Source organism: Protopterus annectens, chromosome 16.part0 (assembly GCF_019279795.1).
Source record: "Protopterus annectens isolate FY-2018-M chromosome 16.part0, PAN1.0, whole genome shotgun sequence".
NCBI classification, from domain to species: Eukaryota; Metazoa; Chordata; order Ceratodontiformes; family Protopteridae; genus Protopterus; species Protopterus annectens.
Window position 1 is genome coordinate 677820799 of NC_056750.1, and position 25785 is coordinate 677846583.

A 25785-nucleotide genomic window follows, 5' to 3' on the forward strand; every position below is an offset into this window, starting at 1 on the left:
TGCTGTGGCGACCCCTAATGGGAACAGCCGAAAGATGATGATTATAAATGTGTATAAATTTATAAAAGTCACAAGTAAGGGTCATTATAACTTGTCAGTTAGAGGGGTGATATACTGCATTATGTCCTAAATGTTCAGCTTTTTATATAGGTAAAACAAATTGAAACTTAAGAAATGAATATACAAGCATGTGCTTGATATAAGGACACGGGGAGTAACATGTTTAATCATATTAATGTTCTTCAAGTTTGTTTTTGCGGTACTCAAAAAGGTTGCAAAAAATCCAAGTGGAGGGCCATAGGAAGAATTAATTGAGATGAGGAAACTGTGGTGGCGACTATGATTTAATGCTGATACAGCACCTAAATTGAATGAAAAATTATCTCTGAAAGTGTGTACAAACAGAGAGCTTTGAAAATCTAAATCTTGTATAAATCAGCTTGATGTTCAAGGAACATATTCTTCAGAAAACTCCAGCTGGCTGTGCTGGCACCTGCCCATATCATCACCGCAATGACATCTGGTTCTGGGACATTGAAGAAGTAGACCAAGTGGTTAAGACTTCTTAGATTGAAACTAAGGCATAATCTTAGTAGGTTGGAGGTCATTAGTGTTATTAGGCATAATACACTAATGCTCATTTCTAGGGGAAAGGTTAATAAAATGGCAGATGGAGTTGCTTATAGTTTGGATGGTTTAGGAGTTTTTCTTGGATGTTTCTGCAACCAGTGGATGTCCATATTCAAGCTGCACTAGTAGAATGCCTTTGTCTGACATTCCTGGTTAGTCTGGAGAGAAAGGGGGAAATTTTATAGACCAAAATAGGATGGAATTATTCATTGATATTTGTCATAAATAAAGAATTGAGGGATCAAGCTATGTACCAAGGTGTTTGAAGGACATGCTTTGATCAGTGTGGTTGTCAAGATGGTCATGGATAAGAAGTTATTTATTTTTTTCTGCCGCATAAATGAGGTAACAAACAGCATTGTTTTAGTTTTGGAAATATTCAGCATTAGCTTTTTGTTACTAAGCCATTTGATAAGAGAAAGGAAGTCATCTTGTTGTATGGCCAATGGTGGCAGGTTTGACTGAAATAAGACCAAGTCATCAGCATAATGTATGAGAAAGAGTGGTCAAGTAGTTCTTTATTAATGAAAATGAAAAAAAAAATGGGGGAGCCAGAATGGAGCTGTGAGTGACTCCTTTAAGGAGAGGGGTGGAAGCAGAGAGGATGTTCAGAAACTGAACAGAGAAGTACTGATTGGAAAGATAATTTTTAAACCCAGGAGATGTACCTAGGATAATTCAAGTTTCAGATAGGTGATCTAACGGAATGTTGTATTCCAGCAGATCCAAAGCCTTCCATTGAGGAGGCCTTCTTCTGTAGCTGAGGTAACCGTATCTTCACAATAAAGGTAATATGTTGATTTCCACTAATTCAAGTATCCCCTTTTTCTCAAATACCATGTACCTTTGGCACAGTAGCTTAAATTTGAGGGAGTAGTGAGGGCAAAGTCTTCACATTAGACTGAAGATAGGCATAACCTTCCTTGCAAAATGAGCATTTTAAACTTATTTTTCAAGGAAGTATCCTTTAATTACATATGCAGCATGCAAGTTCCCATGCAGCTCCAGCCAGCAATTGTTATCTCTGAGACATGGATAGTATGTAATGCAGTATTACTTGCAGGAGTACAACTAATGTAAGATGTATATTATGTCATAGGGTGTAGCTCCGCATTTGAAATTACAAAATGAAGAAGCATTGTGTATTTGCAGTTTTTGTGGCTTTCCATACTTACATGTGATGTATTAACTAACACTGTGCACTACAGACCTGGCACTATAATACTACATTGTAGAATAACTAACCTTTATAATTCATTCATGGATAAACTGTAGGGTATTTTGTTTTAATTTTCCACCGTTGTTCATATACTTATCAGTAAGTCCCACAATAGTGTTTTACATAAAAGGTTTGCTTTATGGAATAGGTCACAAATTAAAAATGTAAGGTGTTATCAATTTATGTAAAATCTCAAAATCATATAGCTGAAATAATTTGCAGGGTGTCAGTTTATAACATCATCTATTCATATATGCATTAGTAGTTTGTTATAGTTGCCTTTCACCACTGTTTTATAGTATCTCTGTCAACATTAAGACCTATCATTCTGTAGAGCTGCTTTTGAATTTTTCATATAAAGATTCTCAGTCTGAAGTTCTGTAGTCAAATTATGCACATACAAACAACTTGTCAGTCAGTGTTTATTCATGTCTATATTTTCTTTTAGAATATGAATTATCAAACATATTTGAAGTGAGGTAGCAATACAATCTTCACTGAAGTAGAAATGCAACAGTTTGAATATAAATATGAAGAGCATTTATATAGCACTGGCGAAAAGTTGCAATATATAAATAAGAGATAAAATATCTAAAAATAACTAAAGCAATTGGTTTGTCTTTTTAGTTGTATCTAACACCCCAAACCATATCCATAGGTTAGTATTAGGCTTACGGCCCGGGTGAGCCATTTTAAGCCTAGCTAATTATCCCCTGTGAGATTCAAACCGTGTAACTTGTGTTTGCAAGTCAAACACCTTAACCATTAGGCCACCCTCCCAACTCAATAATCCATGTTATTTATGTGGTCAGATTATATGCATTTGATCATAGCAGTATTTTTCTGCCATTCATGAGTCAAATTATACATATTAACCCTTATAGTGAATGTACAGTTATATTTTTGCATTTCTGTTCCAGTGAGATCATTCAAACTATGAAAGTTGTCGTTCTGAGTTCTAATGAATACTGGCAAATGGATGGCACATTCTTTAATATGCAGATATTTGACTCTTCTTTATGCTTTATAGCATGTATGCATTGTACACCTGTTGGAGTAAGTTCCAACACAATCATGTACAATTCCTTCCTGTCTTGTAATTTGTTTCATTATAATAATGCATGATACACAGAGAATCCAAAGTTGCTTAGAAAATAATAAGCAAAAATATGTTCAGTGTAAAAATAAAAGGGATGTATCCTACTTATGATATTATACTTCAGTTGTCTATTATGTGCAAGAAATAAGATATTCCCAGATTAAATTAACGATGATATTTCATTAATATGGTTCAACATTGCTCCTCAGGAAACTGGGCATGATAAAACATTGAGTACCCAATTTAACAGCTTTGCTTCCAAATCTGCTCCTTCTCCACTGTGCCTTAAGTACTTTAAATGGGTTCTTCTTATAGTTCTGAGAGAAAGAGCATTGGAAATAAGACCGTTATTTGTGTGATCTATGCTGTTCAATGATCTTACAACATTCTATAAACTTGCCTGTCTTTTGTTGCAGAGGAGGTTATGCTGGCAGAAGAAGACAAGAATGCAGAAGAGAAATCACCTTTAGATGGTGAGTAGCTTGTAATTTTGTTTGTTGCAGTAATGCAATAATATTATTTTAATGCCTTGTGACTCATATACAGCCAAGGACTGTGCAGAGTAAGTTGAAGTTGTAAGTAAGCTCTCCACATTATGGGGGGTAGTGTTCCTCACTTTGGAGATTGAAGGTGGAGAGCTATGGTCAGAAGGTTGTGAAGAATTTGCATGCATGTTGTTCATGCTGTGTGACAATGTATTAATTCTAATGCTAACAATATAAGTAAACTGTGTTAGTTTTGATCCTGAAAGTGTTCAGAAATTAAAATCTTTGACTCACACTTATATTCTTAATGAATCTCCAAATTAACTTTTGTAACATTTGCTTATATAAATGGGTAGAGAATAGAAAAATGTCATGGTTGAGAAGGTCTCCATCTTTTTCTAACTGTATTAGGCTTTATCCATTAATATCTTTGTGTTTCTGTAGTTAGCCAAATGCAAACTTTATCCGTATCTGTTTTTACACTAGCAGGGTATATTTTATTGAAAATGAAATAAAGTACTGACATAATTCTAGTTAAAGTTTTAGTAGGGTACTACTACTAAAACAGAAATGTCCATCAAACGTTAGTAAATTCGGCATTTAACAGGCTTTCTTCAGACTCTAATATGACTCTTATTCTGACAATTATATCAGAAACTGTGACTTTAAAAAACAAAATTGTTAAAGTAGTAAAATGATCACATTGTGGAAAAAATTTTTTAACCATGAAGGAAAATCTTAATTATTAAATCAAGGAGTGTAGCTGTTCTTGTTTTTGGATTAGGCCTGTTGGCTAACTGTATTCATACTTAGATAAGTACTATAAATTAATTTTAGAATTTGAAGTCATCATTTATTTTTAATTAACAAAAAAAAACTACCAACAACTTTATTCAGCTGTTCCAAGTTAGCGGCTGTTTTTGGTAAGAGAGGAACGGCAATAATTCTGTTTCAGCTATGTTTAAGTAATGACTAATATACTCATTTAAATTTATTTGATGCATGTTTCTACATCTTCCAACTTAGCAGCAAAGGTATTCAGAAATGCTCATCATATAATAGTTGTATAATGATGTACTGTATTATTAATCAGCTTGGTAGGAGTCCAAATCTGTGGTGGTTTATGTTACAGCTTTAGGATTCCTAGTCATAGGTCCTAACTACTAATAGGTTAGGATACTTTTTCTGTGTTTTCTTTGCTGTGTCAAAAGGTTTGTGGAATGCTTGTAAACCTGTATGTCTCCACCTCAGGCTTCACCATATCCTGTCTATCCACAGTGGAATATCAGCCAGTCTTTTATGTGTTTCCAGAATTGTTTCTGCATGCATTGGTTTTCTTTTGCCAAGCTACTGACTACACACTTGTCTTTCATTTGAATCTTCTAAATGGGTATTGTGAAGCAAACTTTGAGATCGCTTTTTGTCTGAGGTCATTCAATAAATTCTTTTCTCCAGCCACCCCCAATCCACTGCATTCACATATCTTCTGTAATCACAATTTTATGGTATTAAACTGCACACATCACTCAAAATCAACCACATGTGAAGTTTACATAGTGTACAAGTAATATTATTCTCCTAAACTGAAGGAACTGTTCTGGCCACATACTTCTGCATTCTTCTCATCCTGGCTGTTACTTTTCTAGATTTAACTGCAACATTGTCTAAATTTTATTGTCGGGACTTCATCGTATTTTGATCACACTTAGTTTTATTTATTGTTTGGTTAAATAACGGTATTCCCTCAATGACGCAAAGCACTACTCACAATTTAACTATTTTGGTGACATAAATGACATTCACAGCACATTCAAATGGATAAAATAACACACACATTAGTACAAGGAAGATGCAAACATTGGATTGGTCTGGCCTCCTGAATTGTTTTAGGAACTCCTCACTTTTCTCTAGCACTACTTCACACTTGGTGGACTTGCCAAACAGGCTTATGTTGTGCATTTAATATTTTCTGTTGAATCCATGGCATAAACTTTAAAAAGCAACAGCCTCAACATTAAGAATGCATCTCTTTAAAATATGGCAGCTTTAGGACTGAATCATTCTGCCTTAAGGTTACACTCCCTCTACTTTTTTTTTAATCCTTTTAAGTAGCTTGGCTGTCTTGCTTTCATGTTTGGTTATTTTCTTCCTCTTCTTTTCTGATGTAGCGTATATTTTTGTTTCATGCATATTATACTATGCAGTGACATAGATATAATTCATCATTAAGTTACTATATGGAAATATATAAATAAATGTGTGTGTGTGTGTGTGTGTGTGTGTGTGTGTGTGTGTGTGTATAGATCCCTATCAGTTGACTGAGTTTTAAGAAACTTGAATTTCATATGATCTAGACCATATGATCAAGTTTTAGGAAACCTGAAGCTTTTGAATGGAGATCGTGGTATAGCTTGGATCAGGAAATATACCCTTTTCCTGACTGTAGTGAAATATCTGAGTTGGTATATATAATTTACAAAGGGTCTGGGGTGTGCAGGAAGAGCTTGCCCCCTGCAAAAATGTAAATATATATATATATATATATATATATATATATATATATATATATATATATATATATATATATATATACTATATCTATAGAGTCAGATTCTACATTTGTGGAAGGTGTGCTCGACATTTAAAACATTTGTTATCCAGGTAGACCCACTGAACACAAATGCCCCTTTTTAGAGAGAGGTGCCCCAAACTCCTTTCTTCATTCACCTGAAAAACAATTCCTTAAATTCTATCAACCAAATAAATCTGTAGGTCCCACCCTATATGCCTACTCAGTGGCCAAAGCCTGCACCCTCATGTCCTTTGATATTAGAGGAATGCCTTGCAGTCACATATGCAAACAATCCTTAAAGAAATTCCTCACCCACTACTAGCTCTGTATTTGTTTTACACCAGGCTGACATTATCCTTTATTTGTTTTCTTCTTTCCCCTGCTTTTCCTGTCTGCCGTCGCTCTTATCTAATTATCTTCCTCTCCTACCACTTCTCGTATTGCTCCCCACTCTGTCCTAACTACAAGACACATCTAAAAGATCATCTATAACCAACACATGCTAACTTCTTGAGTGATGTGTCTAAAACCTTTGTGAACCTACCATTTCCAAATGTAATGTATTTTAATAGCAGTGAAAGAAGGTATGAACAGATCTGTATGAATTAAAGGCGGGAACACTGTCATTGATTTTTGGCCCCAGTTTGGTGCATGTTAAGGGGTCGGTGGTTTTGTTCATCTGCAGTGATTTCAGGTAATGACACATGATACACAGGAATCTCCTTGTTGAGGTCATCCTTAATTGCACCTCTCTTTTCATGGATTTATTGAAAGTACCTGGCCTTTTTTTTGGAAAACAGTAACTCCAACTGTATATCTAGTAGGTCCATGTGCAAAATACAATCATACTTCCTCTGGTTTGGCATTAGAAGTTCGAATTGGGTTCAGTCAAACCCATTTCAATCGAAGTCCGGAGGCCGAACGGCAACAATGTTGAACCCAACATTGTCGAAGTACGAATCTCACACCCATCTCGACCCATGTTAAAGTCCATTTCGAGATTTACAGCAAGTCGTATTTAGAAAATGTTGGAATTCGACATTGTTATTTTAGCGAAAGTGGGTTGGTAATTCCATCATTCGATGGAGTCTGGTTTGACCTTCTCATGGTAAATCACTTCCTCTTCATCTTTGTAAATATAGTGATCATTATCTATAGCCATCCCTAAGTAACAGCAGAATTGTAACTTGTAATCACAGATGTGCAGTTGATTCACTGTCTTAGTAATGAATAATATAACCCATCGCACTCAGTCTTGGGTTTGATTCTTTAAGTTGGTAACTTAGGGACCCATATAATTCATTGGACACTTTGCTGTTGTGAAGAACATAGGGCAGATATGTGTTAGATTTTTTTCTTAACATACAATGACTTTGAATCTGCCGTCTCATCAGTACAATACTCTGTCTTTCTGTCAAACCACAGAAGTAATGTAATCTTTTAGGGCTTCTTCAACTGCAACATGCAGAAATATGGAATGTACACCTTTTCAAACTTCTCTGAAATTCTGATTACTCTCTGGAATAAAGTAAATTTTTGTGTGTAGCTTTGAGGTTATAGCCACACTTGTCAAATAAAAGGTGGAACAGTTTGTCCTGCCTAATTTCCAGCTGACTTCTGACACAATGTAATATTAAGTATTCAAAAATATAAATGGATGTGACATCAGATACTGTGCTACCTACTTTTAGGCTTTACTTTCAACTTTGCAGGAAACCAGAAAACTTAACTTTCAGACTCTGCGGCAGTGTACAAGAAAACAGACTGCATGATATAGGTTCTATATTGGATAATCAGTATAAACTAATGTTTATATTCAATAATTCAATATATTGGATGCAAGCCATTGGCTTTTGATATTAACTATGAAAAGACAAAAATGTTTTTGCAGTGGGGAATGGCCCCCTGCACCCCATTGTTGAGGGATGTACCCCCTAGCCCAAACATTATATAAATACATTAGCTCTAGAATTATATACAGTGATGAAAAAGACAAATTCTCTGTTGCATTCTCAATGTAACTGATACAGCCATCTGCATAAAATAGGGAACTAAAGCCCTGGTTATGGTATGGGTGAACTGAAATCAGTTAGTTGTTCAGGTGCTTGTAGAAGCTGGATAGAGAAGATGGGAATGAGTGAGTGGCCACTGCAAACTCACTGGTTCTGATGGAAGGGGGATTGTTCTAGCTCTATGGGGAGGACTAGGTGTTCACCAAATGGACTTTTTAGCCTGCTGAACTGCTCTATCAGAAGTACATTTCCATTATGTAGCTGGGGTTAACTGTTGTGTGGAGGCATGCTTTCCCTTAAAAGAATGTGATACTTAGAGCTTGGAGGAGCTTCCCAGAGTAGGAGGGTTGATTCAAGAAGTAGAGGATAGGTTATCTTCCAGTTTCAGCAAGCTAGCATCTTCCTTACCATTTAATACTTGCCAGAAAATGGTGGACCAACTGGGATTCCCAGGCAGGACTATTTGAGCTATAGGGCAACTCACCCAGCCCGGGAATGCCTAGCTCATTTAGTAGAGGAATGAATAGGCCAATTGAGTGTAAGTAGAGCTGCTATTAGGCAGGGTCCTTGAGGATGAAAAGTGTAACTGAAAGGATTCTACACTCTGTTCCCCTTCACTTACATTACACTCTGCCAACAGAATTCAACAATCATAGATGGAAGTGTAAGCAAGCAAAATGAACTTTCTGTTTCTGTTCACATACACTGATCTACAGGTGAAATTCACCAACAATATAAGTAGTTTTCTTATTTTATGAGAAACACATCAGTGCATTGCAAAGTGCAGACCTCATATGAGTTTGAGGAAAACTAAAAGTGTTAAATATTTAAAGACCTACACATATTTAACAGAACCTAAAGTTAAAAAGGAAACTAGAAGTTTTCTGAGATGAAAGTGCTGGAAATATTATTATTATAAGAAACTCTGAATTGAGGAAGAAAGGTAGGAGTCAAATGTTAAGAAGGCTGTAACAAAAAATGCTACAAACAGGCCAGAAGTAATAAATGCATCCTGTATATTGTAATGGCAATGTCCTATAATGACTGCTGCGTGCACTTATAATGTCCATACTTTGGGTAGAAGTTAGATGGCTATGTGAACATGCTGAGATAAAGCACTGAGATTGCTGGTTTCTCACTTTTTTTTTTTAAACTTCTCCAAGTCTTTTGGGTTTCTAATACCATGACAGAAATGGACCCCATTCCTATGTCAAAGTATTCATGAAATTAGTGTTGTTTCACTCTGATGTTGGCAAGAAGTGCTCTTTGCAGCACCCACAATGTGCCCAAAACTGGAGTTACATGCATATGTGATTCAGTGAGGAGCAGAAAATGCATACTGGGATTTGCATTATGCCTCTGCTGTCTATAGCTTATTGAGTACAGTGAACAAAAATTTATCTGTGACTACATCCTCTATTTAGTTGCTTTATTTTGTTTGAATTTCTGGAGGTAGAATATTAGTGCTGTGCAAGTCAACACACGTTGCAATTTTGTTTCATTTTGCAAAATGTTACTGATCAAATGCACATAATTTTTCCTACTTTTTGCATGTGTATATGTGGGTGGGCTGTGCTTTCTGGAGACACTTTGTTGCCATTAATGTAAATTTGTTAAGATACAACTCCCAAACATCATGTCACCCAAAACTGTATTATGTGAAAGCAGACATTAACAGATACACATGAGTTTCTAAGCACTCACCATACCTCTGATGCTCTTGGCAATCCTGGAAGGAGGATTACAGACTTAAGGGGAAAAGTGCTTATAGGGAGTACTGTTCAGAAAAGTCTGTGTGCTTCAGGGAAACAAACAAGCCATCTACAGTTGATATATATTAGCATCATTAGACAGTACAATTGTATACAAAACTGATACCTCATACCCAGAAGTGATTTGATTGGGAACCAAGGAGTATTGTGTTTGAAGTCTGGCTTAGGCACACCTTGATTACTGGCTGCATATTAGAAAACTTTCAGTACTTCCTCCTTTTTGTCCAGATTCACAAATGGGTAGAACAAGTGACAAACCTCACAGGCCATTTTATTTTTCCCTAGTATATCACTCTGCAATACATTGTAAACTGGGTATCAGTGCTAATCAAGTGCAAGCTGTAAAAATGTATTTTCTTTCATCAGTTTTGAAAAGAGCTGCTACAATAAAGAAGAGCAGGAATGAACTAATTCATGCAGAAGAAGCAGAAGAGCATTTCACAGATATTTCTTCTGTTGGTAAGTGCTAGACAGTTATATCACAGTCTTGATTTAATAGCATTTCACATTATATGCACTGTCTCCTATGCAGTCATGTTAATTACTACAGTAATAAATTAAATTGTAAGATGTGGGAATGAGAGTGCATCTGTTTATTATTTATTCTGTACATCTTTTTACTTATTCACTTAAAGCAAGTTTACACTGTTGTACTTTTAAAATTCCAAGATGGCTGCTTAGCTGAGAATACTGTCCATGCAAAAGCTTGAAAATTTCTACATACTCTACAACCTTCCAGAAGATTCAGTAATCTCTGCTTTTCACTTTGCAACGAAGTTGCACAGTTAGTTCCATCTGTTTTCATCTAATAACATAGATAAATTGCAGCTACGGTCTAATGTAGAGTTTTTCTTTTAGGGTACTATAATTGTTATACCTCTGCAAAGTCCGAGAAAAAAAAATGAAAAAAAATGATCCTGTTCAGGATTCTCCAGTCAACATTATGATGATCAATTCTGCACAGCATTGTTTAGAAAAAGAAAACTTCAACTATTAAACTAACTTATGTATCAGCTGGCTCCAATATCTTTCCTCTACTTCTACAGTACCACACACACACACACACACACACACACACACACACACACACACACAAAACTTGAGAGAGAAAGACTAACCACTCTTGGAGAAAATAAACAAAGCCTTAAAAATACTTTAATGTTTCAGGTCATAAGCTGATGCATCTGAAATGAAACAGAAGTATCTGTTGCACAACTTTATACCAACATTGTGGGCCTTGATATAATGCCCAAATGAATTTAAGTTTCCAAGGCCTTCCAAAGGATATACCTTCCAATGGGTCTATATTAGATGCATGAAAAGACTTTAGCACGAACGCTCACATGAGCGAAAATGCCGGGAATCGAAACTGTGATTGTGGGGTCGTGTTACAGTGAGGAGTGGGATATTTGCCCTTTCCTCACTGTAGTCCAACCTCGGAGTTAGAATATATATTTAGCGGGGGGTGTGCGGGGGACAGCCCCCCACAATAGCAACTTCGATTACCAGCATTTTCGCTCATGTAAACGTTCATGGTAAAGACTTTTCGATTTTATAATATAGACTCCCTTCCAATAAGTTACTTGAAACTATACAGAAAATTTTAGACAATAGTTGGCTTCCCAGCCAGTACATCAAACTAAGATATTGAGGTGGCCCACCAAACTTACATTTTCCTTCTTGAATTACTAAAAACAAAAATATATATTTTATGTTAATTTCTAAAGACTGCTCGCAGGTGCTGTAACTGTCTTGGAAACTTAAGCCTCTACAACAAAAAGTCTGGCTCTAACACTAATGTAAACTAGAAAATTAAGAAGCATGGAATGTCTTCAAAAATGGATCTCTGAATTTAAATGAATTCTGTAGCACCACTTTAATTCTTCATTTGAATGCATGTCTATCTCTCCTGTAATGTCCTTCTGTGGAAATAACTATATAAAATGTATTTGCATAAATCTGAGTTATGCTTTTAATGTCATATTTACTAACTTCAAGTACTTATTTTGCCTTCTGTTCATGTAATGCTGTGTTAGCAATTACTGTGGTATTTATTGATATGCTATGTATTAGTTTTTCTGCACTTAAGGCCCAGATTGAGGCCTTTTCCAGGCTGTTTGGCCTACTTTAAGGGCACTAATGTTGATTATACTTTAGGTATCCAGTTATCTGGCTAATTGTATTTATGCATGTATGTATGGCATGGTGTTAACACCAGGAGCTCTCTGATTATGTAATACTACCTGCAGGGTTGTCACCGACTAACCCATTGTCTCCCTTATATCTTTGGATTAATGTCTATTTAGGAAGAGGAAAAAAGCTAAAATAACTCTTATTGACATATTGGAGACTCAGAAATGTGAAATGCCCAGACTGTTATTCTGCCATGGGCTCTGCTTTGCTTAGTGTGCTGTATTCACCTTGGCTGCAGTCAGCAATCTAAAGACATACCCAAACTAAAACATAGAGTGTTTTTCCATATGCCAATGTTATCATCCTTGAAAATGTCCACTTCCAAGTGAAACAAGTGTGACCCCATTGTTAGTGTCTGCCCTAAATGAAGTCTGGCAGGTGGTAGAAATATTACTTAAGCAGATCCTATGTCTGGTTTGATAAGATTTAACATGAATTGTTAGCTCCATAGCAGTTAAATGAGACTGACACGGATGGGTACTAGCATCATTCTTTTCTTGACATTAAATCTGCAAGTATTCTATGCAGCTAAATTTTGAGAGACCAGCATATACTTTTAATTGTTTTATCTTTTTAAAACTCTTGAATTCTGAGAGGATCTGGTGGGTTTAGATCTCCTGCAGTAAAGGATTACCATGTTCTTACAGAATTTCCTTAGAGATAAGGGTACGATAGGAACACTGGAAGTAGATGTGGCGTTAGTAAGGATGAGATGAAGAAAGTTTGATTGTAGTGGGTTGGTTAACTGTTTGCATAATGGAGCTAACATTTACTAATTCTAGGAATTTTGGATAACTAACATCATCTATTGATAAGGTATTTTTATTTCTAGGTTGTTCAGTAACCACATTTAGAGATATTAAATGGTCATCTGAGGACATGGAAGTGACCTAAAGCAACCTTTGAAATGATAATGCTTGTTTAGGGTAACTTGAAGTTCACAGAGTTCTGTTTGTGAGTGGCAGATAATCTCTTTAAAGATAAATGGGTCACTGGCAAATGTTGTTAATGCCCCCCAAATTCCCAGCAGTTCTGAAAGTATTATAGGACCTGAAATCTGGTAAACAGTGACTGCTGTTTATAGAATTAAATCAAGTTTCTCTTACGAAACATGTATGAAAGTAAAACTCTACATTCCAAACCACTCCCTTAGATCTGAGAACCAAAATTTCCTTCAGGTGTACAAACCCACACACCCTCCTGGCCAACTACTTCTACCCTGCACCATATCTAAACAATGGAACCCCCCCCCCCCCACACTCCTACACAATCTCTCCAGCCATAATAAAGTCAAATCTCACCTATTCTCTCATCTGTACTCCAAATGGGAGCACTTATACTCTTCATACACCAGATTCCACTTCCTGTGATATATCTACCTCTTCCACTTATTGTACACTTATCTCTATCGCATTCTCAAGCCTTTCCTAACTTACTATGCTCTAGAACTAGTTGTTTGACGCTTGATGTACACTGTCTATTTTGAGCAAATGGTTCTTTTATGTGTAATGACTAGTTCAATAACATATAGCCTACTCTAAATTTAACCATATTCAACATGTCCTTACTATGTTCAATGAATATGTTTAATACACTGTTTACCAAGTCTTCTGTATTGTAAAAGATATATTGTACTATTATTTCTATTTTTGTGGAGCTTTTCTCCCCGGGCCTCCACTAAAAATGGTCTCTTCTCAGCCCAGTGGACATCCCCAGTCACCAAACTGTAATAAATAAATAAATGTGTTCAAGCTGTATGAGGACCACAAACTCAGGCAATTAATTAAGACTTCTGTCACTGAGTTACGTTAGCCATGAAAAGGTTCAGATTAAAATTTACTGCAGATCTTTTTGTTTGCAGTGTCAAAAAAGTATACTTTAACATCCTCCTGCCAATAATGTTTCAGCCCATACCCTGTTGGTTTCAGCAGCATAGAAAAGGCATGCTACAAAACTGGCCACCACTAGAACCCAGAGAAGCAAATCTGGTTTTGGGATTGTACAGTCATGTGTTTCAGTCACTCATATCCACTTGTATATTTTATGGCTGCACAATCACTTAACCAAGCTCCACCTCGAGGGCTACCCTGGAAATGGCAATTGTCCATTTTTTACTACTACTGAAAACTGAATATTTTTTGTGCATTTTTGTCTACCTACAGCTGACTTTATCACATCATCCCAGTGCCTTTCCTCATCCTCTGTGTTTACCAGACCTGACCAGGACTAACTTTTACTCATGCTCTGGGGTTCGTAAGGAGAACAAGGCACCTGGGGCAACACCCTACTGCTTCTAATAATGGTTCTATTATCCCCATCCTCCCAGCCCGTTAATACTGACTTGTGACACACTGTAGATGAGTCATGCAGTGGGCCATCAGTATTGTTCCATCTCTCAATTCCAGAAGGGGCTACTGTCACTAGGATGCTCTGCCTACTCAAGGCTGTGTGTGTGTGTGTGTGTGTGTGTGTGTGTGTGTGTGTGTGTGTGTGTGTGTGTGTGTGTGTGTGTGCGTGCGTGCGTGTGTGCGTGTGTGCGTGCGTGTTTGTGTGCATGTATGCAGCTGTTTCCCTGGTTTCCAGTAATGAAACTCACCACACGAATATGAATGCATCCTGAGTGATAGCCTCACCCTACCTACCAGAATGGGTACACCTACCCACTCTGCCTGTGATGTCAAATGCCCAAGCTGCTAATTAAACCTAGGTTTTCAGGCTGTAGTCAGGGCTTTACCATCTACTTCAATGATGCAGAATTGCTGAAAATTAAATAAATGTTAGAGTTATTTTCTCCTCTAAAATAAGTTGATATGCAGTTAGCAGCCAAATAAACAGAAATGACAGGCCTCACAATAATATGGTTTAGTAAACTATTTTTTCAATTTTGAATGCATGCCTTTGGGTTCATTGAACCTGTATTTAGGTTTCATTTATGATGATGGATTCATCTAGCAAAGAGTGAGACATATATATGAAAACTACTTAAAATAATAAGAAAAGGACAAGGCAAGTGAATTGTAAAACCAGGTTTCCTTGGTATCTTCAGTGACTCCTCCCAAATTTAAACAATCACTACACCAGAGAAATCAGTTCTTGTGCATCTCCTCTTCCTGTACTGGACAGTCTAAAACACAGCATTATTCAGAAAAGACTTGCATATTTATGTATTCTTTTTCTCAGAATGGAGTTTTGCGCTGATATCAGAGCTGAGAGCTTAAGTGATGCCCCCCTACATTTGTTGCATTGGACCACCTGCAGTCATGATTTTGCTTTAAGTGTGATTGTCTTGCTTTCTGAAAATATGGACATAAAAACTTGATTTACTAATTGCAGCAACATATAAGTAGCAGTAGCTATCCACTGGAACATTTGTGTATCTTCCAGGCTCTGAATAAAAAAAAAATGGAGCAGTAACACCTCCGGAGTTCTGCAAACATAAACTATTTTATGGTAAAAGTAGTTTAAAGCACATCCTTAAAAATGTCATTGTCTTCTTGCCCAAAAAATATTATTCATTAGTCCCCAGAATTGGTATGCGTGTGCACCTGTGCATGGTTTACTATCATAATTTTGAGCATGTTTTTTACGAGTACTTACATACTCGAAAAACATTGTTGAAACTTATGATAGTGACCGACAAAAAGAATGAATGAAAAAAAATGTTGAGAATTCGAAACTGAATTGTCGATATTTTTCGAGCATACCACCACAACCGGTGTCATACAACACACATTTTGCAGGGGGGTAAGCCCCCTGTACCCTCCATGTGGGGGATGTGCCCCCCCACCCTCTGCTACTTTTGTATATAAACTCCGAGATCGCTCTACAGTGAGGGAAAAAGGGTTCATTTCTTGATCCCCACTATAGTGCGATCTCCAGTCAGTATGCCGAATTCACAACAGCAAACGCATAATACCATTCACTGTTGTGCATTTGGCAAGTTTTTTTGCACATACAAACCTGTGCAAACTTACTTTCAGTTATCCGTTCAGCCATGACATTTTGATGGTTACACCCCTGTGCATATATGTGAGTATATGGATGTACGAGTACCTGTGTGTTTCTGTGCGTGCAAGTATGTATGCGTGCACCTGTGTATGTTATTTAGCACTACAAGTCTTTGCATGTGTGTTTTTTGTGAGACTGAGTATGTTTGGTAGTGACATGTCCTTGCAATTTTCATTCTGCACATATTGGAGCCTTTCAGCTTTATAAGGGGAAAGGGTTATATCTGATCACCATGAGCACAGAAAAGGCAAATGCACTACCTTTCTGAGGCACTTCACTGTTATCTAATGAGGCTAGAATTCTTTAAGGAGTCATGACTGTGTATTTTTCAAAACTGTAATGAATGAGTTATTTTAATATTCACTGAACACTGACTGGATTAAATATTCAAGGTTTGGCCCAGCAGCAATCTTTATCAATCCATATAAATATCAATTATTTACTATCAAAACCAACTGTGTGAGTTAATATTGTTTGGTTCATTTACTTAAAATATAACATTTATAGCAGTTTCTGGGTTGATTTTTACTTTAGGGTGTTCCCATACCCCATTTGACTTAATTTCATGATGCACATTGCTAACAAAGCATGTCCTGTGAAACTTTTTTTTTTTTTTTTTTTTTTTTTTTTTTTTTTTTACAAGTTAACAAATCAAATAATAGGTCTATCAAAATGTAGCAACTATTTCATGGCAAGGTTCTGCATTATTTCTAGTACTGGGTAGACAGAGATACTAAAAGTACATTACTTGAGGCCCAGTAGACAACAGGAGAACCAATGATAAACTCCATTCTGAGAAAAATAAATATGCATTCCTGGCCCATTTATCTTATCAGCAGGTAAAATGAAGCTCTAAAATCTTCAGTTGTCAGAATATACAAATTATTGGGGAGGCAATATATATTCATCTTTCACACCTTTCTAGACAAAGAAAGACTCTGATGAAATAACTGTTTTCAAGGGCAGAAAAAATCACGGTCATTCAACCGAGCTATCCCAAGTCTCATCTTTGCCCAAGACAACTATCTGGAAGCAGCACGATGCATCCATATTATATTATATAACATATTGCAAACATCACATTGCAGTCTACCATATTATATCACATTTCTTTATCTCATATTTTATTGTATAAGTCTGTCATTCCCATCTCTCATGTTTTGAATATGCATATATTATATGCCTTAGTATTTAATGGACCTCCCTTACCATCCTGTCCTAACCAAAGAGTAAGAAGGTCACCCAGAAAACCAGTTAGCAAAATTAAAACCTACAAGAAAAACCTAGCTAAGCTAGACTTTTCACTGTGTGATATCTTAACCATGCTCTAACAGAGCCCCCTAAGATGTATGCGAATCACCCCTTAAGGACATCGTGTTTCAGTTATATTGCTTTTGAATGTCCATGACTTTTTCATTTTTTTCCTTTCTAAGTCTTTATGGATTCATTCAGGCCAGTAAAGCCAAACCCCACTAGCTGTGGAAATGTATGTTTCAGTCTTCTTATGACCCCGTCAGCACAGCATAAGTGGGCTGTTTGGCTATACTTCAGAAATGCAGGGTTTTTAATCCCAGCAGATAAAGACTTGAAACAAAAAAAATGACAAAAGTGATGGACCTTCAGAAGCCATATAACTGAAACACTCTATGTCCTTAATGGGTCTTTTACCTATATCCCACGGGCCTCTATTACAGGAGGGTTAAGGTATCACATGGTGAAAACTGTAGCTTGGCTAGTTTTAGCTTGCGTTTTTTTACCATCCTGTCCTGATAAAACCTCCAGAACTGGAAACAGTATTCCACTTATAAACTTACTTTGCTATACAGTTCGCGTCAGTATGTCTTTAGATAATTCCTTTGGTAGTACTCCCCATAATCTGAATGGTCATTCACTACTGTACCACATGGTTTAACTGTGAACTGATAACAGATCTGGAGCCTTTCTTTTGTACCTCTTGCTATTGCAATAGGCATTTCCATTAGAGTGTATAATTCCCATGGATTCTTTCCACCAAAATACATAACCTTGTGCTCTTATACATTGAATGCTGACTGGCATATGTCTGCTTGGCCTGCAAAGTTATACCAGTTCTTTCTGGCTATCAATTATTCCCTTCTAAAAGTGACCACTGCTCTAATGGTGTTTTTAACAGCAAGTAGATTAATTATATTTTCCAGCCCTAGCATCACTACTGAAGAGAACTGTCCCAGCACCAAAGCTGGCAACCCTTCACCTGAAACTTTGGAGCCGTTCAGTCTCTACACAAGATGTGTCCATCTACAGCCATGCCTTTACAACACTTCTCACTTTTTAATTGTCTGTCAGGCTTGTTATTCCCTTGCTCTTTTGGAGACAACCCCTTGTGTAAGGGTATACTGTTAACACTTCACAGGTCTCTGGTACTCATTTAGACTCCAAGATGGAATAGTTTCTGCAGAGTTAGACAAAGCAGCCCAGTATATTATGTTAGCATCTAGGATATGTATGAAGGGGACAGCGAGCTCTGGCCTCATGAATGACAAATCTACATCCTCCTCCTTTACTCAGTTTCCTACCTGCCCCTCTGTTTCCATTCTCTGAGACTCTGTCCTTATACATGTCATCAGCTCTGTCAAGGCCCTTTTTTATAGTGTGTGTGTGTGAGTGTGTGTGGGAGGGAATAGGAAGTAATTCTTGACAGTCATTACCGAGAGGTCACTGCATAGATATAGAAACAAAGCCATTTAAACCTCAAAATGCACTCACTCGAGGCACTCCTTAAAATGGAGAACATCGACATCTGTGCAGTGACAGAGACCTGATTCAAAGATCCAGAGAGCACTCCTGCATTACCAGGCTATAATTCATACCACACCTTTTGGCCACCTGACGCAGACCGAAGCGCTAAAGGCGGAGGCATGTCCATATTCATTAAGGATATCCACACCTCCAGGCTAGTTGCACAGCATAATGCATCTGAGATTATCCAAGTGCAACTAACTCTGGGCAAGACCGCAATCCAAATTGTAGCTTGCTACAGACCCCCCACCATGCCCCAGGATTCCCACTCCTCATTTCTTGATGCACCAGAAAATATTAGGGTACAACCCAACACCCTAATAATGGGTGATTTCAACTACCCCACCATTAACTGGGAAAACTACTCATGTACCAACTCTTTTGCTCAAAGTTTTCTGGAATTCATAAATTCCAACGCCTTGGATCAGTTTATTCACACCCCCACCAGGGGCAGCAATATCCTAGGCCTGGTCGTTACCAACATGGGTGACTGGTGTTCCACATCAGAGGTCAGTTCCTCGTTAGTCATATCCTACCACAAGCTAATCACCTTAGACATCCATATCCTGCCCCCACCCCCCCTCATTAGGGAAACCACTGTAAAAAACTTCTCCAAAGCCAACTTTACACTTCTTAAGACAGAAGTGGCAAACTTCATGACACCCATGCAGACGGACAATAGAGGTACGACTGCTGAATCCTACACAAATGCACTTTATAAGCACTTACACAAGTGCATGGATCGTGCTATCCCTAACAGAACCAAGATGCTGTCCTCCAAACAAAAGAAGCCAATCTGGTGGTCCTCTGCCATAAACAAACTCTGCAACCGAAGAAAGAAACTGTTGCAAAAAAGAGTAAAATACCATGACTAGAGGAGCTCCCCTGGTCAGCCTCAGTAAGAAGCTGAGATCCCTCATAAAATCCCCCAAAGCCAGTTATGAAAACAAAATTGCCACTGACTCTAAAGACAACCACAAAGCATTCTATAGCTATGTTAAGAATTTCAATGGCAACACTCCCATCTGCTCTGAGTTTCAGCACAATGGCACTAAATATACAGAACCAACTGAAATTGCCAGCATCCTGGCAGATAGGTTCAGTGCTAACTTTACCCCCCCTCACCTCTTAGAGGGCCCATCTCTATAACGGAAGAATGCAATGTTCCCTGCAAAGGTAAAAAATACACTCTCCAAAGCCAAGAACACAGCATCCATGGGACCTGACAATATCCCAGGCTGCATTCTACATGAACTACAGAATGAACTGGCACCCCACCTAAGTACCATGTTCAGTCATAGCCTCACCTCAGGCTTTGTGCCCACTGAATGGTGCAGTGCAATGGTTATCCCACTTCACAGAGGGGGAGCCATGATGGACCCTGGGAACTACTGCCCCATTAGCCTGACGAGCCTGGTCTGCAAGGCTCATAAACAAAGACATTGGTAAGCTCCAAACACTGGTCCCCACCCAGTTCGAGTTTGTAAAAGGCAGATCATGTCTCCTAAACCCAATAGACTTCTTTGAAGCAGTCACCAAAGACATAGATGAGGATAAGGTGGTTCACACAGCCTATCTATCTTGGGCGGCACAGTGGTGCAGCAGTTAACATTGTCGCCTCACAGCAAGAGGTTCTCCGGTTCGATTCTCGGCTGGGGTGCCTTCTGTATGGAGTTTGCATGTTCTCCCTGTGTTCGCGTGGGTTTCCTCCGGGTACTCCGGTTTCCTCCCACATTCCAAAGACATGCATCTGGAGTGTTTCTCCCCGGGCCTCCGCTGAAAACAGGCTCTGTGGAACCTAGTCGGACATTCCCGGTCAACAAATGTTAAATAAATAAAATAAATAAATCTAGATCTCGCCAAGGCTTTCGACACCATCCCCCACTCTGGAATTATAGATAAACTCACTATAAACTAGGTATAAATCCCTATGTCACAAGATGGGTTGTCAACTGGCTCATGTGAAAGTAGCAGACTCCAAATCCATCTTCAGACCAGTGACAAGTGGAGTACCACAGGGTTCAGTCCTGAGTCCTCTCCAGTTTGGAATGTACTTCTCTGAAGTACAGGCTAACACAGAAGGTCTTTGGCTAATGACGTTTGCAGATGATTGCAAACTAGAAGCCATAATCAAAACTCTTAACAATGTGGACATCCTACAAAAGGGCTTCACTGAGACAGATGCCTAGTGTCAAAGCCATGGCCTGAAGCTCAATGCCAAAAAGTGCAGTGTCATCCCCTTTGGTAAAAACTCTGTATCCATGAACTACCACATAGGTGGTAGTCTACTTAACACCGAAAGTGTGATAAGAGACTTTGGACACAGGTGGACAGTAGTCTCTCCTTTGATAATCACATCGCCACAGTGGTCAGGAAATCTTTCTACGTGGCACACCTCATCACAAAAGGTTTCTCATCCAGAAAAAAAGAGGTAATTGTTCCCCTCTGCTCATCACTCATTAGACCCATTATAGAGTACAGTGCCCCTTTTGGTATGTACCTCACAAGACATCTACAACAACTGGAGAAGCCACAGAAATACCTCACAAAGAGGATTACTGGCCTCAAACAGATGCCCTATGCAAACCGTCTCAAAAAACTCCAGCTTTACTCCGTCGCATATCGCCTACTCAGAGGCGATCACTGCCTAACATACAAAGCTATGTCAAACCCAGAGCTGTTGCACATGCTCCACTTAAAGAAATCCCAGTCCATCCGAGCTACACACTGTAGGGACCTAAACCTTGTCACCACAATAAACAGAACATGCTGGAGGGATAGATTCCTGTCCCAGAGACTTCCCATACTCTGGAATAAACTACCCATCTATGTCAAGCAAAGCTCTTCATTAGCACTCTTCAAGAAAAATCTTGATTGGATTGGAAATAGGAAATTTCCCCAGGGATCACCTGTGCGGCTCTGCTCGACAGTGGCACAGGAAAATAATTTTCTTGGGTGGCAAAAGCCAGGGTACCTTTTTGGCTAGGCTTATATAGGCCCTAGGGCCAATAGCCTAATAACCTACCTTTGAACCTATTTGAGAAGGTTCTAAGTTGCAAGAAGATTTAGAAAAAAAATGAAGTCCTGGTAATAATGCCATTTGTAGATGATGATGATGTAGTTTCCAATACAATATTCTCTTTCGATGTTAACATTCTGAGAAGACCTCAGAATACCAAACTCTAGTTAAGGAAGCTGTTCTTTTTACCTGGAGAGCTCTAGCCACCTTTTTTGGGGAAATGAACCAAAATCTCTGTTGTGAAGGGCTAAATTTAATCTCAGATGGTTTACACTCAGCAGCAGTGGGCTCTTGATTTCACTACCAAAAAAATTACAGTTGGTGATAACTTTAGTATTTAAAGAAAGCAAGTATCTGTAGAAAACTGTGATGGAAACCAGAAAACTAAACTTTTGTTTAAAAGTTTTTACTGCACCATTCCCACCACTTTATTATTACAACTCTGTGGTATAAGGATGCACTTATTTACTAATTGTGTTTAAATTTCTCTTGAGGTTGTGCAGTCTTCAGACTAGTTATATTTGGGTTTGGGTGAGGGAAAAGCAGTGGTCTGATTCATTTAGATACTATATTTATCAGTACTTTTGGAAATGCTGGTAACATATATAAATACATCACATTTAAAGAAGTGCAATAATTACATCCCTTCTGATGACCTTCACTATAACACAGCATCTGGCAATTCATTCTACAGCCCTACCACTCTCTCCATGAAGGAATAATCTATAAAGTTTGACTTGAAGTGTCCTCTTGCTAGTTGGCAATTATTTCTCTTAGTTTCTGGTATGTCCTTGTATATTTTGGGAAGATAGGGTTGCTAGAGCCAAGTACTCTGTGAAGAGTCCACATGTGGCCCTGTGGATAGGACAGAATGGCAGCGTAATTGTCAAGAGTACCCAGGTCAATGTTTTTTATTGCCACTGTCCTCTTATGTTGTTTGCTGTCAACTGTATTACAGTGAAGAAGTGAACTGTAATGCTTTGATAAAACTGTTGGACACTATCTACATAGTATGTACTTTTTGTTATGTGCATTGCTGCTTTTTATTTGTGACTGTATTTCTCTATGCAGTAGATGTGGAAATCCTCTGTTCCTGCAGTGGCTATTACATACTAAACAGAATTTAGCGAGAGACCGAATGAAAAGTGATGTCTTCATTGTGCTTGTGTGTGTGTGTGTGTGTGTGTGTGTGTGTGTGTGTGTGTGTGTGTGTGTGTGTGCTTGAGCATTTGTTTTTTGTTATTTCAACGTTATTCACCAGGTGGTTCCCCTGAGCTCATGGTCCATTTTCAAAGGACACTCAGGGATTACAGTACCCATATAGAACAAGGACAGCCTCTAGTTCTGTATAATTTGTATGTGCATGAGAAGGATGCAGCACAAATGGCCCATTTTCTACAAGGGAAAAATTAGGCTTGTTCTTCACCAGACAAGGAGATTAAAGGTAACACAGTGCTACTAAGGGACAGCTTATGTAATAAGATTAATACTTACTAGGTTCAAGAAATGAGGCTAAATCCTATGAAAAAGAAAGTTAAAATACCTTTTGTTTAGATCTGTCCCAGACACAAGCAGAGCATGCTTTTCTTGATCTTTTCTTACACAGAGTTAATGTATTTATATATATATATATATATATATATATATATATATATATATATATATATATATATATATATATACTTTCATATGAAAAAATATATATAGTATAATTGTCACTGTAATTATTTTTTGTTTCCCCATCTAAATGTGAAGTATATTATGCCAAAGAAAAACTGTTTTAAGAAGTACTGTTTTAGTAGTGGTAATTTATGGGTGTGTAAGATGCATGTTGGAATTCACAGCGGCAAAGGACAGGCATTTCCATACTGCCCTCAATTAGATGTCTTCTGTACAATCAGAAATGTAGACTGTTAAGCATGAGATGACTCACTCTGCCCGCCTTTGGGTGGGCTTATACAGTAGTGCTGAAGAGTGAATAAGTATTTCAAGGAGAGTGTAATTTAAACTGGGAAAGGACAAGAGGGTACAGCACAAGTCTTAATATATGTGCTATTATGCTACAAATGTACACAAGTATGAAAAAGGAGGCATTGCTATATATAAGGGGATGCAACCATATCTGGCTTCTTCAGATACATCTTCCATCAAGACAGTGGAGTAGTGATGGCTCCTGCCCCCAAAGTTCCATAGTGCAGCAGCCTTATTGTAGCACGGGATTCTAGGCAACCGTCAACTGAATGAAGATGAAAATGAAAAGGCTGCAGGAACTGGGAACAATTGTTGAGCTGTGAAAATACGTCAAGGAAAGAAAAATCTGAAAGGAATTACATTTTCTGTCAGGGTGAAAGATGTGTGTATGTGAAGAGAATGAAAAACTGCCTGGCTAAATAGAAAAGCAGGTTATCTATTTTAAAAAGAATTAAGCACTTTACAAGAAAGACAAGTGTGTTTGTGCATTCATGTGTGTGTGTACATGTGTGGGTGTGCTTGTTGAGATCAGGCACAGTTATTAAAAGGTTTCTTTATGTCCTTCTTTATGCAGAAAAATGACAAGTCAGAGTGCCGGAACAAGAAGGTAGTGCAGGTGGGGATGGGAGCCAGTGATCAGATGCAAAATATAGAAGGAAAGTTGTAGATAGTCACTGGAGTCTGTATCCTCTTTATGAGATTCTGTCCAATAGCAACCAGTTTTAACAAAAAGGCATTATAAGGAAGCATTTAGTTAATGTGATTAAAGATAAAGCATTTGCACATTTGGTGCATGTGTGTTTGTACCAGTTGCTACTCTTTATTTAATTATTTTTTTTATTTTTTATTTGGAAGTTTCACTTGTTAATGTTTCCTCTCTTCTTTTTGTTTGTTTTTCTTTGAAATAAAAATATTTACTTTTCTGAAAAACTGTTTTACTCAACCTCTAAATCTTTCAGAATGCCACTGAGGATGGGTTGTAGAAACCTCAAGTTTTAGGCTTCCTTTACAGAACAGCCCTCTCCAGTATTGCAGTGGAATACTAAATTGCAGTGTGTGTTGACACCACTGTAACACTGGAACCAGTGACCTTCTGGCCATCTGCACAGTGTTGATCTGTGCCTTTTTTAGTTAACAAATCTTAAACAAGTAAATGGACCTGTTATCAAAAAGACAAGAAAAGTGAACCAGGAAAAATGCAAACAAACTTGCATGTCTTAAAATTCTGAAGAAAAAGTTATACTTTAATCAATACCAGGACAGTGAAAAACAAGATGTAGAAATCTCTAGCTGAAAGCAGACTTAAAAATGTCTGCTAAAAAAGGAAGCATAGTGACTGAACAGTTAAGTAGCTGATTTACGGTGCTTGGTTTTCCATTTCATTTCTTTGCTGGAGTATCTTCATTACGAAGTCTGTGTCTTTTGTGTTTGCAGAGATTTTTGATGGGTGATATGGTTTTCTACCACATCCCCAGGGTGTGTTTTAGGGAAATTTGAAATCCATTAAATTGTCAGTAGATGTGGATGTGAGTATATGTGTGGGTGTACCCTGAGGTGGGTGGGTGCCCCATATAGGATGAGCATTGATTCCTTTTGTCTGTTGTGTATAAGGATATGCGGCGGCTGATAACCTGACCCAGCATTGCATTAATGGACTAATCAGAGAATGAATGAATGCTAAGAATGTTTCTACAAAATTTGTACTCAAAAGGAAAAGAAGAAAGCTCTAATGTATGGTGCAGCCTTTCTCTAGGATGGTAAACCATTTTATTAATTACTTCCCTTCATTCCAGAAATAAATGGTGGCACACATCTCGGGTCTTTGCAAGTAATAAGATTTTTTTTTTCTCTTCAGGATCAGTGCTTTCTTTATTTGTCAAATTCAAATATTCATTCATTTGTTTACCAAGTAAATGTACTGGAAAAATATGATGGTCACTGTCAGGAATATATTCCAAACTGGTATTAACAAAACTTGCTGACCAGTGTGTGTTCAAAAACAGTGCATCCATCTGCAGTATTGGTAG

At 37.8% G+C, this 25785-nt stretch overlaps 1 protein-coding gene across 1 annotated transcript in view; it reads left to right on the forward strand.

Annotated features, from left to right (window-relative positions):
* Window positions 1-25785, forward strand: part of CACNA1B (calcium voltage-gated channel subunit alpha1 B) — a 3578581-nt gene that overhangs the window by 1975390 nt on the left and 1577406 nt on the right. The window contains exons 10-11 of the mRNA XM_044058770.1: window positions 3365-3421; window positions 10156-10248. Of these exons, the coding sequence (XP_043914705.1) occupies window positions 3365-3421; window positions 10156-10248 (150 nt within the window). The remainder of the gene's footprint in view (window positions 1-3364; window positions 3422-10155; window positions 10249-25785) is intronic.